The 17,681-nt window shown below is 40.4% G+C and overlaps 1 protein-coding gene across 9 annotated transcripts in view; it reads left to right on the top strand.

Moving 5' to 3' along the window:
* rap1gapa (RAP1 GTPase activating protein a) overlaps window positions 1-9,315 on the top strand; it is a 119,131-nt gene extending 109,816 nt beyond the window's left edge. For 6 of the 9 annotated variants that reach the window (XM_072656333.1, XM_072656331.1, XM_072656328.1 and 3 more), the window contains 7 exons: window positions 2,134-2,243; window positions 3,659-3,778; window positions 3,943-4,078; window positions 5,398-5,509; window positions 5,708-5,811; window positions 6,061-6,108; window positions 6,353-9,315. In XM_072656333.1, the coding sequence (XP_072512434.1) occupies window positions 2,134-2,243; window positions 3,659-3,778; window positions 3,943-4,078; window positions 5,398-5,509; window positions 5,708-5,811; window positions 6,061-6,069 (591 nt within the window). In that variant the 3' untranslated portion in view covers window positions 6,070-6,108; window positions 6,353-9,315. The other 3 variants (XM_072656336.1, XM_072656329.1, XM_072656335.1) reach the window with 3 other exon arrangements.
* Window positions 9,316-17,681: the final 8,366 nt, after the last annotated feature.

The following is a 17,681-nucleotide window of genomic DNA, read 5'->3' as shown; positions in this document are numbered from 1 at the left end:
TTATGCGAGAATTGGAATTGGTAAAATATTTTTCCTGGGCTCCCCCTGCAGTTGGGAGGTGTAATTTACACTTTAAGCCACCACTAAAGGACAAGCTTTACACATGCATTTCTAAACCAGCATCTGAAGTAGAGGAACATAGTGCAGTTATTATCCCAGAGCTGTTTTGGAGCCATGTGGAACACCAGCATACCAGGGTATAATGGTATGGCTCATCTGTGTAAAATGCAATCCAAAGGAACTGGAGAGGTTCAGTAAAAATCCTATTAATATAGCACCAGTAGTGACACAATGCTGGGGGAATTTATACCCTTCTAGCCCACACCTGGCCTTAGGCATGGTGCCAATAGATCCATGTTTTTCTGCTCCAGAGATCCCTATGTGTGTGTGCACATTTGCACATCTGTGTCAGCAGTGGGTGCAGTTTAAAGTAGCTGAATGTAATCATTAGAAGGGGTGTCCACAAACATTCAGGTATATAGTGTACATTAGTGCCCTTTAATGATAATACCAGAAACCGTAATATGTATCATGATGTTAAAATGTTCATATTTGCCCATCACAACCCATTTCAGACACTCTTCTGCTTTCTTTAGAACTGTATTCAGCCTATAGACGCAATCTGCGGCCTGCAGCTTATTCTCACACTTATAACGCATGACCTGTCATGATGCTATAGCATGCGTTCAGAGCCTAACTGCTTTACCATTAACTTGCTCTACCATTAGCTTGTTTCCCATTTCCATTCACCCCTGCACTTATGCAGCACATCCATATTGGATATATATTAGCAAAGCTCATTAAGTTACATTCCATGATATTAGCATTTCTCTTCAACACCTCACTCTCCACATTTCCTTTCATATCCTTCCACTCAATGTCCCACACTGATTTGCTACTTTCCTTTTATGTCTCTATATGTCTGCTGTGGTATGTATAGTTTAATGTATTACTTTGCTCTTGTCTGCTAATTGTATTGTATTTACAGTCTAGTAGTCTAGAAACATGAAGGAAGGGTTAAAAAGGAAGCTTCTGGCTTTTGAAGCCATTGGAGATAAAAGGCTTTTTCAAGTCATATTTTAGAAGCTGTAAAGCGGGAGCAGTAAAGCCCCTAGTGTGCAGAGAGAACAAAGCGCCCACAGTGCGAGCACAGCTCACTGAAGCCCACGAGTCCGGCCTCTATCTTTCATCTCATAGTCATACATGAGGCCTGACGCTGTAGTTTGAGCCTGTGGCCCGGGAGAGCACAATTTAGTGATGCTAGTTTTTTCCAAGCACTCCGCCTTTGGCCATTTGAACCACAGACAATAGCTTTCGTACTCCCAGAGTCTAGCACATTATAATAACTGTTTGAAATCAAAGGCCATAGTTTAACTGTCAGACTAACAAGACTAAGATATGAATAATGTAACATACTATGGACAGCCTGGCTCAAATGTGCCCCCCTGTCCCACGTAGGCTAGCGGTCGTCCTGCTCAAGCACAATCAGTTCAGTTTGGGAAAATGTTTAATGCTGGGCAAGTAAAGAGCTGTTTCTGCCTTTTGATCTATTCTTGTCTTTTATTTACATGATTTTTCAAAGCTGTTGTTGCATTTGTTTTTAATATGTCAATATCTAATAAGGCTGTTTTTATTTTGTTTAAGCCATTTTGAACAAGCAAACATATGGACTGGACTGTACTTCACAATGCAGTCCAGTCACCTTTGATTGTTACTCAGAACAGTTCAGTAATTATTTTTTTTAATTCTGTGCTAATTGTGTGCGCACTCACTCAGAATCACAGTGAATCCATTATTAAAACACAGTGCCACACAGAAAGCAGGCTGATTTTACCTTGCCCAATGTGGACATGCACACATTTCAGCACTGTGAGGCAAATATTAGTTACAGAGTTACAGTGGGGGAAAGGCAACTCTAAATGCATTATTGACAGTGTTTTAGGTAAGAAAGGGTTAATCAGCTGATTAGTCATCCTGGGACCAGGAACAAAACACTAGAAAGTCTAGGGCTTTAAGAATTTCAGAATCAGGGTTGGACGCCACTGCTGCTTCAGAGCTGTGGGATGTGAGAGGGTGATAGATGAGATGATGATTTGTGATCTAAAGCTCACAGATACTTTCTTCCTCCTGCAGTCTCTGATTATTCCTGGGAAAAGCCCGACCAGGAAGAAGTCGGGTCCGTTCAGCTCTCGCAGGAGCAGTGCCATCGGCATTGAGAACATCCAGGAGGTGCAGGAGAAAAGGTGAGCAGCTGAGTGGCCCCTCAGGAGGTTGAGTTACAAAGCATAACAGACTGAAATGTCACAGGCCATGGCATTACTGACGACTTGCCAGCTTGAAGATTAGTGTTTTAGTGTGCTATTTGTAGAAATATGGCTTTGTGGGAATAGGTCTTTTAGGTCTTTATTTTCATAGAAAAAGAAACAGCTAATCTACAATTTTAGGCTTGATTAAAGCTACATGTATTTTTTTTAAAACTGATGGATCAATAATATTTATTTTTGGTGCAGAAATATCTCATTGCATAGAGATACTAGAGATCTAGTGTATACAGTAGAGTTCCATTTAGAATTTGACACTGAAAATGTCAGATTCACATTATGTCAGAGAGTAAAAAAATAAGATTCAAGGTTTTTGTACAACAATGAAAATTTTAATCGGTATGATAAATAAAATATAGGTAGTAAATATTATGTGGTCAAGACCATGGTGTCAGTAGGTTCATACTTCTTCTCTACTTCTCTACAGGGACTAGACAAGCAATGGGTGAGACTTAAAGTAGCTGAATGCATTCATTAGAACAGGTGTCCGCAAACATGTGGTATAGTGTATTTCTGGAATATATTTATAACCCTGACATTGTATACAAAAAATCTGTGTGTGTGTGTGTGTGTGTGCATTCTGCATATGTGTTTCATGTAAAAGGTGCCGCTAAAGTCAAAATGCAGTAAATATCTTACAGTGTGATTTAATTTGTGTGTGTGTGGTTGGTGAAGGATTACAGCGCTCTTGTCAGAGGACAGGACAGTGCTGTGTGTGTCTCTGCCCAGCGTCAGTCTCAGGAATGGCAGGCTCATCATGGATTCCTCAAAGTACAGATTGCATCATAGAATGTCTTCTTCCTAACTGCAGAACAGCCTGGCGCATTAGATAACACAGAAATGCATCTGTAGACAAAAGCTAGAATCGCTAAGTTTTTGGGCACATGATAATTGGGCATGTATGTAAAATCACCAGTGTGACTGTCCATCTTACAGTATATCACTGAGTTTAATGATTTTACTTGTCTAGCCGCTCTAATGTGTTTAAAGCTTCAGCAACTTATTCTCAGTGTTTTGCGCTGCTGATGCAGCCCACAAATTTAATAACAGAATAGAATGACAACACTTCTAATAATAAGAATTCCAAGAATGTTGCGCATTTAGATTTATGTTAAACATAGATCTTTGTTTTTACTTGTGTTGATATGGCTATTCTGGAATTCTTATCATGCATTTGAGATGCAGCATGGTATCTCCAAACAGATGTTTAGGTTCCCTCTCTACTAACAAGCAGCAGTCAGCAGCTCAGTCTTCACCAAGCCTAACGGAAGTGGTACATTAGAGTGTAAAGGAGAATGCTTGTGCTGCCCTCTAATGGTCAGTGTGTTCATGTGCAGCAGCAGAGAGTGCTCTCCCAGTACGCAAAAAACTCCAGACAGTGGCCACGCCTCCCAGGACCCCAAGTCTGAAAACTCCTCCAATCAGAGCTCACCTGAGGTCCTTGTTACTAAGAACAGGTAAGGAAACTGACCTTTTTGTTGGTTAGTTTTGAAGGGATAGTGTAAGATAGTATGAGCTTTACTGTTTTAGTGTTTGACAGTATTTAGCCATAGTGGTTCTGTGGTACAGTGCAAAGCCCCCATAAACACAATGAAACGTGTGTGTCTGTGTATGTTTACAGCTCAGCCATGTGCTGCAGGGCTCCTTCCATCCCAGAAGCTCATGACTTGTCACGCTCCTCTTCGAATGCCAGTAGCTTTGCCAGCGTAGTGGAGGAGAATGAGACTGAGGCCACAGAGGACTATGACACTGGCATGGTAAGAGCCACACAGCTCCATAAGCCTCTGCTACAGCAGCTACAGTACAGATGTAGATCTTTACACTCAAACAGGTTCTTTGAATGATGACATATAAGAACCACTTGATCCAATTATGATGGGTGAAAAACATTTAATTTTATCTAGCTTTAAAAAGGTTCTTCACACTCACATTTCCATAAACATGGTTCTTTATGGAACAAAGTGATTTTTCTGTGGTATCACTCAAAGATCCTTTTGTAGCACCTTGTGCATAATATAGAAGCATATTGCATTTTACTTCATTGCAGTGGCTGCAGGCAACACTGTGGGCAACAATTTTGACTCCACATTATCAAAAACAATAAAGTCTACAAAGATATGTCCAGATATAATAATGATTCATAACATTTTATAAATTACTTAAGTTACAATGTTAAAAATGCTCATAATTTTAAGGTGTAAAATTGTCAAACCATGACAGTAAAAGACTGTAAACTGTAAAAGGTTGAATACAGTAGTTAACTACCGTAAATACAAATATCAGCCAAAACACCTTTTTATCATATTTGTTCAGGAGAAAACACTTCATTCCAATGTTAAATGCTATACATTCGGTAATGTTTATATAACACTGTAATTTTTGCAATTGATTTTTTGCTACATTACAATGTTAAATGAATGAGTTTCTCACATGTAGATGTTTCTCAACAAGTATATAGAACTGAGGCAGCTGCGATGGATTAAATAATGTACAGTGAGTTTGAGTGTGCAACATTTTAAAGTAAAAGCCCTTTCTTATTGGCTTCTGGCATATTGGGTGTGTCCCTGCTCCTTCACTCACCGTCAATGTGTAATCATTCTCACCCAGGCTTCTTCTCTTAGGAATATGTTTTTGTGTGTGGGTTTTTTTTTTTGTTTTTTGTTTTTTTGAATAATGTTTGGCTTTTGGGTCTCAGTGTAGTGCTCTAGGTGCCACTTTCTGTACTGCTGAGTGTCAACTTTGCAAACCAATTTTTCAGTGTAATTTTCAGAACCAGAGCTGGCAGTATTTTACTGTAAAGTTTACAGCTTTTTACAATGCAATGCTAGATCTTTAGTCATTAGAATAGCCAACTTGGGAGCACCCATTTCACACAAATTCTACATTGTCCTGTGGCTTAGTCCACATATAAGCACCTATTTCCCCCTATTTGTAGTCTGTTCATTCAAAATTGGACAAATGGTTCGATCAACTAAAGTAATCCATATGATATAAATTTAAGACATGCTTGTCAAATGACTAAAACTATGACTGATTTTGTGAGCATGAGTGTTCATGTGTGCGGTGTTTTCGATAGGAAAGTTTGTCGTCCGCGGGGACACCTCACAAGCGGGACTCATTCACCTACAGCTCTTGGCTGGAGGACAACATGAGCAGTGCCAGCACCAACAGCAGGGGGAGCTCTCCTGGTGAGTTAAAAACCACACAGCAGCTTGAATTCCGATACACCGGATGTTTAGAGAGAAGCTACACTGTTTAGTCACATACACTCTTAAACTAAAGACATGTTCCAATCTGACATGTGGAACCCAGTCAGGTTTTGGTACTGATGTGAGATAGGATAAAGGGTATAGTGTAAAGGATTATTGTGGACATTCATGCTCCAGCTACAGGCAGACCTCTTCAGCCAGAGGGTGGAAAGGGAACAGAACAGAACCGGACAGACATACGCATTAAACTGGAGCGACCACATGACCACAAATCTACATCAGTAAGACCTTGACCTCTTCATCTCCAGTTTATCTTATTCTTTATTTAAAGAATTTAATTTGCATGCCTTTCCACACCCAGCATGCATAGTGTTGTAAAGAGCTGTTTCATATCTAGTACAGTATGTGGTTTATGGAACAGTATATTATTTTATGTTGATGGTCACAGACATAAAGGAGTGCTGTGGTATGCCGTGTGTATCTGTGTGAATGTGAGAATGCTCTGTAGTAACCTTTTGTGTCCTGTACAGAATTGCTAGCCTCTCCTCTGTGATTGCTTCGTGGATTTCCATCAACAGGTCAGTTTACCTTCAATAAAGCCTTACTAAGACCCCATTTACACTTGGTAATAATGTGTTTTCATGAGTGATTGGATCACAAGTGGCCATCAGTAAGTATAAGTGTATATTGGGTCATTGTGGTCCAGTCACCCAAATCACATTTCAAGGTACATATTGTATTTGCAGCATACGTTTCATTTTGCGCCATTGTGCTGATTTATTTTTTTTTATATATGTTTATTTATTTATCCCAACAAAACAGCATTTCCATAAAAAACACCCCTCAGAAAGATGAGGCGAGCTTGGGTTTACACCATGACTGCTGATGAAGATGATATCTCCAGCCTGCCACCTGAGTGACGGATGACAGGACCATGATTGTGGGACCATGCACTCTCAGGTGGTCTAGTGCAGTAGCAAGAGATAGAGGCAGAGGGTACAGACTGCATGAAGAGACCTCATTTGCACTGCACCACTTTCAGTTTCATTGTCACTTCTCTCTGTTGGTCCCCACTCAGCGTAGGATCTTCTCTGTTCTGCCGACTGAAGCGCTTGTAGTCCATGCAGCAATCCAGCATGGGCTTAGTGTCCATATAGGAAAGATTGCTACCTGTTTAGTGTCTTGGTAAATGGCTTTGTTAATGGATTGTGCAGGGCCGTAAAGTCAAACCATGTTGAACCCCCTGCATTCCAAGAAGTAACATTTCCGCTGTGTTGAGCTGGAGCTCTTTCAGTGCTCCCACAAGGACCAACCAGACAAAGCTGCCAGGAGCGTTACTGAAGCATTTGGCATGGGCATGTTTCTTTCGTTATTTTCATTTGATCTTCATTTGGAGTTAATCACTGTTGATAATCATGTAAAGGGGTTGTGTTGCTTACAGCTCAAGGCAGATGAAGTTCTATTTGTTAATGAAAACATTAACAATGTAACAGGCTAACACACGCCCTGGTGTAGAGACAGAGCATTTAGATGAAGGATGTGAAAACATAACACCCTGTATTATCAAAAATGAAACAATCGCAGACAATATTTGATATGTCCAACTATGAGTTCCTACAGAGACTTGCCTTGCCTTAACCATCAAACAGGTGATTTGTGCCATGTTTGTATTGCACGAAAATCTACTCCTCTGAGTTTGTCCAGCTAACACAGAGTGCGGCTAACTGTTTGTTTGATGTTGCAGTACGTATTTTGCCTTGAAATTAAAATTAGTCGTAATTGGTTTGTTTTGAGCAGGATCACAGCTTGTGCACAGTGTGTTGATTTCTCAATTTCAGCCTATAGTCAAGTATGGTCCTTTATTTGAGTCCCTGTTCTTTCTGTGTGAGGGAATGTTTCTTAAATCCCTGTGTTGTCTTTAGGGTCAAAAATGGCCTGCCACCATGTTGAACAGCAAAGAAAAAAACCTTAACTTTCTTTCTTTGGCTTGAAATTATTATTTTTTTCTAGAGTGACCCCAACAATAGTGAAACATTGCCTTTGTTCATACTTCCATTAAAAAGCTGTACACCATCTGGGTAAATAGGTTGTGTTTGGGTCATTTGTGACCCTTGTGACAAAAGGAAAAACACATTGGCGTTTATTAAGCTCACTCGAGTAGCAGTTGTTGTCTTGGATACTTTCCAGTCTGTGTTGGGACGTATGTCCAGTAGATCTGTGAAGATTGTCATTTAAAGAAGACGTGGAGGTTGAATGTGTGCCTAATATCTTTATCTTTGGACTATCCTTACCAGACCTCCATACCACTGCATAAATGTCAGGAATGAGGAATGAGAATCGAGTGTGTTCACTGTTGCAGCTTAAGATAAGGTATTGTAAAATATAAATGTCTGTCTGGGCGTTTTTTCAGAAGCTTCGCCTCTGGTATCTGCGTAAGTGTAGGCTTGGATTTAAACTATAAATTGGGATTTTTCCATTTAAATTATTGTGAACTGCAAAGGACTCTAGGACTCTGCCTAATCAGAGTGTCAAGGAAACCGTCCCTAGCTTTTGAACCTACGTAATGCCAAAATCAGTCATGTGTCCTTATTGAAGTAAAGCAGAGTAGATCACTAAGAATAACCAGCACAAAGCGGCCCAGTGTGTGTGGTTTGGAGTTGCCTTACTATGAGAAATGTCAATGATCAATGAAGGTGTAATCTAGCTGTAGGTACGAATGTCAATGTTGAGTTTATGTTAGAGTTAAAGTGTTTATTTGTGAACAACAATGGCTTAAATGAACTGCCTTTGCGCTGTTTTTAGTTTTAGGGCGGTTTCACACCTATCATTGATTTGTTCTGGTCTGAATCAGTTCATGAGTGTGTAAACTTAAAGTGTTTTGCCCTTGGTTTGGTTTGTTTTCAGGTAAATACAGAAATAAGATCCTGTGTTCTGGATTAGTGATCAGTGGAGTAGTGATTAACTCCTAGCCATGGGAACCGTTTAGGTCAGACTTATCGAGTATACCTGATAGTTGGGTCGGATTGAGGTCAGATCATATTCTCGCCACAAAAGAACCGCTTCATAGTTTGTTTGGGACCCGACCCAGACGACCTCTTCTCAAGAGTCCTGGTGGGTGTTTTGGTCAGCATCCAGGTGTGATAGCTGTATTCACACCTGCCCAAACGAATCGCACCAAAGGTTGAAAATGAACCAGAATCAGATTTAACCAGACTAAAGATTGCAGGTGTGAAAACGCTCCAACAAGTCTCCATGGCCGGTACATGGTCAGAACTTTTTGATGAGTTTTCGTATATAGAAGGCGCAAATGCACAGGTGACAGGGAAATTTTAGGACTTCAAACCTATCTTGTTTTTTTATGTAAATCATCTGTGTGTGATATGATGGAATGCAGGGTTCAAATTTTTCACTGTTCATGCCAATAAAAAAAAAGAAAAACAGATATCAAACATAAAGGGATTTTTTAACCTAATTAGATCGCTTTTACCGGCCCAGCTTATCGCTTTTGTGTCCCTTTGTGCTCAATTGTGGTTCTTCTACTCCTCAAGTGTCCATACTGTAGTTTGAGTGCAAAAGTCAGATTTGATGCCAAAAAAAGCAAAAAGCACAAAATGTGTGCTGCTCTAAACAGGGTATGAATCAAGCTTTGCTACATGCTCTTCTCAAATCACTGTACATGTGACCAGTTCATGCTTTTGTGGGGTCATCCTTGTAAATACAGCTGTTTTGTATATAGGCCTAGTGTCCAGAAAGAAGATTAAATAAAGAGAATTGAGTGTAATATTTCTTGGGGTTTTGTCTGTCTGTCTGTCTAAATTTAGAGACACATGCAAAAAGTCTCTAAATTTACCTTGGTGGAGCTTTGATGAGATACATGTATAATCCATTAACATCAGATTTTTACATTTACCTTTATAGTTGTTGCACTGCCTTTAAGATCACACACATTTCAAAACCTGAGATTGTCTCTTTAATTTCTTTAAGGTGATGCAGATGGTAGATGTACAGTCTTGTAGCTTGACTGGTCCTTTTAAAGGAGCATTCCAGCATGTTGTTCACCACATATGTAAAATTAGGTCCATTTCCAAATAATAATTTTGAAGCATTTTCCTGTTTGTATGCTACAGGTTTGTGAAAGTGTTGCTCTCCACAAACAACAAAAATGTAATCTGAAATATGAATTCAGTTCTACACAAGTTTAGGATTGCATTTCATATTAAACATGTATTAATATTCTGTAAAGGTTTAAACAAAGCAATTCAGAGTGATGTGAAATGCTCTGTCTTAGAGAAACCTACTGAGTCAGAATTGGTCGCAGTGTTAGGGTCATTAGTTTTATGATTTGCTTTTTGGTATGAAACATATTTAAAATATTTAAAACCATTTCTTGTGGCCGTTGTTGGGCCAAATGTACACAAATAAAGCCACTACCACTGTATAGAAATTAGAATCAAGATCTTCTACAGTGTACCAATTTACATCAAACCACCCTGAATGACTTAGTTTACATTTAATTCTGCAGAACGTTTAAAAAATCTGTTCCATTTAAAACTATATAGTAAGGTATACTGAGGTATGTCTTGATGTTTTACTCATTATTTCAAGTTTAAAACTTAAAACTCTGTCAGATTCTGATTCATTAAATTAGTTTACATTTGTTTGATGAATGGACCAATAGAAATGCTCCAAAATGACTTGGAATAAAATCTTTTTATAATGACCTCCATTTAAAGTAAAAAAAAGTGATATACTTCTCCTGAGAACTCACCATTTTGGAAATACGTTTATGTGTGGCAGTGACAGTTTTCTCACTTATCTACAGCGCTGTTCTTCATTCTAGGCACTTGTGAACTCAATCAAGTTTATTTTATTTTGTGCTTTTTACAACAGGCGTTGTCAGAAAGCAACTTTACAGGTCCGAGCCCAAGGTGATCAAGACATTGCAATAGTGGCAAACAAAAACGGTCTCAGGAATTTTAATTTATGTTTACCACTAATTATACAGCACCAACACATTTTTATTCATATTGCTGTTCAACATTTTGTTATTAATTTGATTTTATTTTAAACTGTAAAGCTGAACAGTTGAACTTCTTGCTGTCTTGTGTAGATGGCCACTAATACTAACTTAACACTAGAGGGAGTCAAATGTCCACTTATACACAAGAACACACTGCTATGTGTCTTCACTGAACTGTAGTCTTTTAATAATGTAACTGCTTTAGATGACTGAAGGTATAAATGTTTAATATTGGATGAACATATGGGAAGAAACCAATGCACTGGCAGGTGTAGTGTACGGAGGTAACCACACAGAGTGTGTTTTACTGTAGAGTCATGTGTGCTAGGCAGATGTAGGTCAGAGTTTGGCCATGTGACAGCTCCCCTATCTGTTGACCTAGTATATGACAGTGCAGTAATTTGAGTTCAGGCCAGAGATCAACACTGTGTTTGTACATGAAACAGCAAAACAGCCCAATCTTGCCATAACAAGTAACATGTGGGTATCTGTGGACATACTTGCTCCTGAAATATTGGCAGCAATGATATCCTTAAAACGAACATTTTATTTTAGCAGAGATGTGCAGCTTGTATAACCAAACAGCCAAAACATTAAAACAGATGCCGTGAATGACATTCATTACTTTATTAGAATTGCACCTATTGGTGGTGAGATCTATATAATAGACAGCAAGTAAACGATCAGTAAGGAGCAGGAAAAGTGGGCAAGCATAAGGATCTGAAGCACTTTGACAAGAACCACATTGTGATCGCCAGACGACTGGGCCACAACATCTCCAAAACCGCAGGCAGTATTTGTGAGGTGTTCCCAGTATGCCATGGTCCAAAGTGGTCCAAGGAAGGACAATTGGACATGGTTCATGAGGCCCAATGCTCACTGACGCAATCCATAGAGGCCTCACCTCACAACTTACAGGACTTGTTAAAGAATCTGCTGCCAGGTACCACAGGACACCTACAGAGGTCTTATGGAGCCCATGCCTCAATGGGTCAGATCTGTTTTGGTGGCACAAGGAGGACCTACACTTGACAGTTGGCTTTAATGTTATGGCTGATAAGTGCATTCACACAGTAGTAGAATATACACAACAAAGCCCCACAATGCAGTGGTGTTTTTTAACACATCTGGGAGTGCTGATTAATATCATCAGTGGGCTGCGAGACTGGAGGAGTATATGAGGACAGACGGCTTTGCTGTCAGGCACAGCTGGGCAGGTGTGAGGGTGGTGGTGAATCAGCTTTGGAGCAGAGTCTGCCCCAGCAGCTCTTTGTAAGTGGAGTCTGAGCTCCAGTTCCTGCTTTTAAGAGCAATGCCCAGCGCCCAGGCACGGAGTTACAAGCCAAGGCTGTCGACACTGGAGCTGTGACGAGAGCTGACGACAGTTCAGTGCACCAAAGAGAGAAAATGAAAGTGCATGTCTGAGGTTTATTGAGCTCCTCAGGGTGAGCATGTGCGCCATCGCTGCAGAGAGAAGTGCAACGGGGCTTTGAAGTGCAACTATTACAGTGAACTGGAGAACACTGAAGCACACATTTGCGTTATTGTGAAAATGTTACGTAAAAGGACTTCTGTTGAAACTGCAGAGAAAGTCAACTGCAGTTTAGCCAACAATGTTCTTAAGTGCATCAGCCATCAGCCATAACATTAATACCACCTACCTATTACTAAGTAAGTCCCCCTTGTGTCACCACAACAAATCTGACCATTCCAAACGTGGACTCCACAACACCTCTGAAGGCGTCCTGTGGTATCTGGCACCAGCACAGAGACCACAGGACACTAGCAGCAGATCCTTTAAGTCCTGTAAGTTGTGAGGTGGGGCCTCCATGACTTGAATCAGTGAGCCATTAGTGCCCCTCACTTATGGTTCAATTCTGTCACCAGTTCAACGGTTGTGCTTTTTTGAACCACTCATAGTAGTTTCTGGCCACTGCATACCAGAAAACCCCCACAAGACCTGCCTGATGTTTTGGAGATGCTCTGACCCAGTCATCTAGCCGCCACAATTTGGCCCATGTCAAAGTGGCTGTTTTTAATGCTTGTCCATTGTGGCCTTTCCTTGACAGATGCCACCGTAGGTTATCACTTGTCAGCGGTGATTATGTTTTGGTTGATGTATTTGTAAAAATGTATTATATATGTATATATATCACAGTGATACTCATGTTTCATTACATTTTGGTTGGAAACTGAAGAGTTAAATTTTGAAACAGACAAAAAAATCTAATTTGAGATCTAGGCAGATACAGCCAAGCAAGCTCTCCCATTGGTTAGGACCAACCTATAAAGTTGAATTTATATAATATAATTAGGAAATGAGAGTAGAACTGCAGAAGAAAATTGGAAGATGCACCAGTGATTGTGAATGTGTGCACTGGTCTATTGGTCTCAAAATGTAGCTGTGGGGTCCCTGGGCCAATATAATAACTGATATAAACCAAAAGAAACATGATAAGAGATGCTCACTGCTCATCTTTCTGTTATCTAAAATATAACACCATTTAAATTACAGTAAAGACTAGATTAAGTCTAGTTCTAGAAGAAAAATTGCAGTATTCTGGCAGTTCCTTGAGGAACGTTTGGAGGTTCTTCAGTTTGAAACTGGAGGAACCTCTTAAGGTGCTTTAAGGAACCTTCAAGGAACTGTTTTCTTATGTTAGGATCTAAGTATTGTTTTCTACATATGAAGGGCTTTTACACTGAGACTGAGGGTAAACTATGTTGTACACTATTTGGACAAAAGCATTGGGACACCTGTTCATTAATTGTTTCTTCTGAAATCAAGGGTATTAAAAAAGAGTATATCCTGCTGGATGTTGTATGTTTACTACCCCACCTCATCCACAACTCCCCAACCTGTCCCAAAAGTATTGGATGGAGCACCATCTTTCCAAAGAACATAGTTACACTGCTCCACAGCCTTTATACCCCCTAGCCAGTAGGTTCATGTTTATCTACTCCAGTCCTATTCTACTGGCAGTATAGTATAGCTGTGTGTATATTACATGCATTAGACAGGGTGCCGGCAAACATTTAGACATATAGCGTATGTCTGTTGCAAGCTTCTAGAAGCTTTAAATGCATCAGTGTTAGCGTAATCACGCTAGTGGAATTCCTGTTGCACTAGCAGAAATTAGGACTGCCATAAAGGCGCAGCTGTCCAAAGTGTTGGGCCTATCATCAAGAGATCGCCGACTCAATCCCCAGTGTTGCCACAGCCATCTGCAGCCAGAGAGCGTGACTGGTCTTTCCTTCCCCCGACCAGTGCCGTGCTAGTCAGCTGCATCTGTTGACTGATGTAACAGAACATGCAGTTGCTAGCGTTGTGTTCTAGGGGGAGTCATCTACACCTGGGTTTCAAATAAAGTAAAGTGTTTGAGTTTAAGGCCTATAGCTGTAATAGTCCTCTGGTTCTCCACTGATGAATACCAAAAATGAAACTCTTTGCTGAGATCTTGTGCCTACAGCCCCAAAAACACCAGCGCCAATGTCTCTCAGCTCTACTGCGTATGTAAAAGACAAGATCACGGCCGAGTGGTTAGCCTGCATATATTTCCTTCTGGCACATTATTTTTGCATTCTATACATTCCAGTATTACGTGACATCCTTCCCATGTTGGCAGAAGGCCCGGCGCGGTCATACAGTACATATCCACATATGCCCCTGAACTCACTGCTGCTCTAATGTGCTGCAGTGAGGAGACGGACCTTCCATCACATATGGAAGTAATAACCCTTCAGTGGTTTTCCATCAAGTGCGTCCCTGTCTTAAGTAGGGCTGTCACTATCGATTATTTTAGCGATCAAGTGAACTGATAGACCTAGGATGGGGCACGCTAGTCTAACAACGACCTCTCCAGGTCACAGCAGAGGGGCTATTGTGTGTGTTTATCACTGGACGAAAACACTTGAAGAAAATGTCTTCTGGAAACAGGAGGCTTTTATTCAGTTGACACTGTCTGCACTTTTGACAGTGATACCTGTAACTAAGGCACTGCTGTGTTTTCTGGTAATTCATTGACTTCTGTTCACACATGTGGCGCTTTATCTAGACACAGACTCTGGCTTGCTGTCTTTTCATGTATTTACTGGTAAAAGCCCATGTAAAAGTGCATGTGTATAGAACACTTTGTTGTGGGATTTATTTAGGGGGGGGGGTTTACTGACTATTTTGATGAGTGACTCATTGCTATAGAGAAAGCAATAGAATTTAGAGGAGGCAGAGGGTCCTGATAAGTCTGTATGTGGTGTGTGTTGTTCAGTGTGTGAAGGTGGGAGTGAGTGTAAGGGGACTGTCAGATGGAGCTGCTGATTTCACACTTAGTCCCATAATGTGATGAATAATTCACACTCCTCTAATCATCTCCTATTTAGCACCTCATTTATCGCTCCCTACCCACCTAACACACTTCTCATCACCTTATCCAGTCTGGGGGGCCTATCTGAGCTCATCAAGCATCCATTTTTCAGTGTTTCTGTTTTACCCTAATGCTTTAAAAAGAAGTCAGCTGCTCTGTTTCGACTGAGGTTCTTACCATCAGGCTCTACAAGGGCAAATGTGCTACAGTGCTGCTTATGTTAATTTACACAGTTTAGAGAGATTTTCCAACTTAATCTCTATAATTTTGAAGCATTTCTTCGTACTAAGAAAAGGAACAGGAAGTCAGTTGACTCCAAACATAGTTATTATGGAAGCCATTGGCAGTTGCTGAATTTCATCAGTAAATGTTTGTGAGTCAAGTGTCGAGCTAAGCTGGGAATCTGTATGATGCATTCTTTAGAGATGGAACTGCTTCTCCAGAAGGAACATTTCAGCTCATTTCTAAATACTATAAATATGTGACATTAACAAAATGATCATGCAATGCTCAGCAGATAGACATATAGGTCAGAAAACACAGGAGCAGCATTTAAGGAATGTGATAACACACCCTGTATGAAGCCAGCAGTTAAAGAGAAGCATGACATTTCACATGAGAGGCTTAAGAAGGCCTGCTTTGAAGTAGTGACAGACAGCACTGGTGGGTGAATTAGATGGAGTGTAGGAAACATACAGAAAAACTGCACTTGAGTGAAAGTATGGGTACTTTGGAATGTGTGCTTTGAAGTAGGGCTGGATGATACTAGAAAAAAAACTGACATTGTGATATTTTGTTATTCTGCAATATTAGACAATACAGGAATTTTCACCAGATCAAAGTCAACGATCCAACAGGATGATACAATTAATAATTCCCTCTGTGTATCGAAGACTGTTACTCAAAAGCAGGGTAAACCTTTTTTTAATGATGGTAGAAACAATGGATGAGCAGGTGTCCCAATACTTCTGTCCATATAGTGAATGTGTTTCCAACCCTGAAGGCTGCATTATGCATTGTGTATTTAGAAATAGGTTCTGTTCTCAGCACCGCCTCAACTTTTGCTTGCGAGGTATTTTTTGTATGTAAATTCCATTATTTCTTTTACGTTCCAGGGAGCTTTGGACACTGTCCATATCTGAGCTGGATTAATCTGGACATTTAGCAGGAACTGATGGAGGAAGCAGATTGAGACCACACTTGAATATAAAGGTCCTAAAAAGGGTTTCTTTGAATCATGCCATAGAAGAACGACTTTTGGTTCTCTAAAAAAACGTTGAATAAATGCTGAAATGTGTGAGTATAAAGAACCTTTTTAAACATTCTCTCCATAATGTTTTATGCCTGTTGAAACTTTTCCTAGGACCATATGTCCAAGCCAAGAACCCTTTAAGAACCTTTATTTTATGGGGCGCACGCAAACGAAAAAATAAGAGTGCAAGTTTAATCAGAAACGTCCTGGGCTGATGGAAAAGCAAGGTCAAGAATCACGAAACCTACATACGTGGGACTCCCAGACACCTGAAGGCCAAATATGTGGGATATGTCATGGGTAATTTTACGTCAGTAACAGAACATCCTGATAATCCATGTGCTGAACCTCTGGCCTTGTGGAGATGGCCTCGTCCTGACCCACATTCGTGTTCTGAAGCACTAGAACGGGGCTACAGGCAGATAAACCGCAGAGCAAAAGTTCAGTGTGTCACTGTGATTAGCGGTGCTTTGTGGGACGTCAATAAGAGAGTGAATCAGTACAAGTCTAGATAATGCTGAATTACGTTTCTGACTTCTATGACAAATGTCTGTGAATAACAAGCTGAAAGCCCACCCAGCCTGATGATCTGTCAGAAGCGTCCTTTTTCGTAAGAGTCCCACTCAGACTCCGGTTCAAGAGCCAAGAGATTAGGCACACCCACACGGTCTGAGACATAAAATCAGCATGCTATTGTTTCCCTCTAATATTCGCTCGCCACCTCGCTCACAAAAGGCACTTTTATGACATCTGGCTGTGCTTTTGGCCTTGTTCCTTCCATTTGGGCGGCAGTGAGCAACGTCTGCTCAGGCTGAGCCTGGCCCCGGTTTTCCCTCACCGACACGTGTTCTTACTGGAGAGCGTCTAGACTCTATCCATACTGAAAGTATGACAGGCAGGAAAAGTGGGCTGTTTACAGAATGGAGAGCAAGTGATGCAGTCAGAGAGGGGGAGGAGACGTGGTTTGTGTGCCACTGAGGGCACTGCGAGCGTCTGGCGGGCTAGAGAGGTTACACAAGGCCCTCTGTGCACTCAGAGGCAGGCTGGACTCTGAATGCCACCTCCCAGCCCTCTATAGTATGGCACACTAGTTGTCGAACAAAATGGATCAATGCATTATAATGCAATAATCTGTTAAACAGTAATTGTTTAAAAGAGGCATGTCTAGTTAGATGTCTGTTTTGTCCAGAATTAACATTTATGTTACAAATACTATATGATAAAATACACTATATAATATATACATTGCAAAAATGTTCTTTAAAAAAATGAATTATAGCCTCTATTATATCTATAAATAATCACTTTGGACTGTCATTGAATCAATTATAAGTGATTTTAATTACAGTCAATAAAAAATGTGATACTTTCTGGCCAAAAAAATATTCATGGGCTATTTTGTTTAATTGTTTTGTATTGTCCATGATCTCTGTTGATTGTTCCTCCTGTCACATTTATCTAATCAATATGTTGTTAAAAAAAGTACCAGACTGAATCTGAACTGAGTCACAGTGGGGA

This window comes from Salminus brasiliensis, chromosome 14, assembly GCF_030463535.1.
Source record: "Salminus brasiliensis chromosome 14, fSalBra1.hap2, whole genome shotgun sequence".
In the NCBI taxonomy this organism is placed as follows: domain Eukaryota; kingdom Metazoa; phylum Chordata; class Actinopteri; order Characiformes; family Bryconidae; genus Salminus; species Salminus brasiliensis.
Note: the sequence above shows the minus strand (reverse complement) of the source record. Positions and strands in the feature narration are given on the sequence as shown.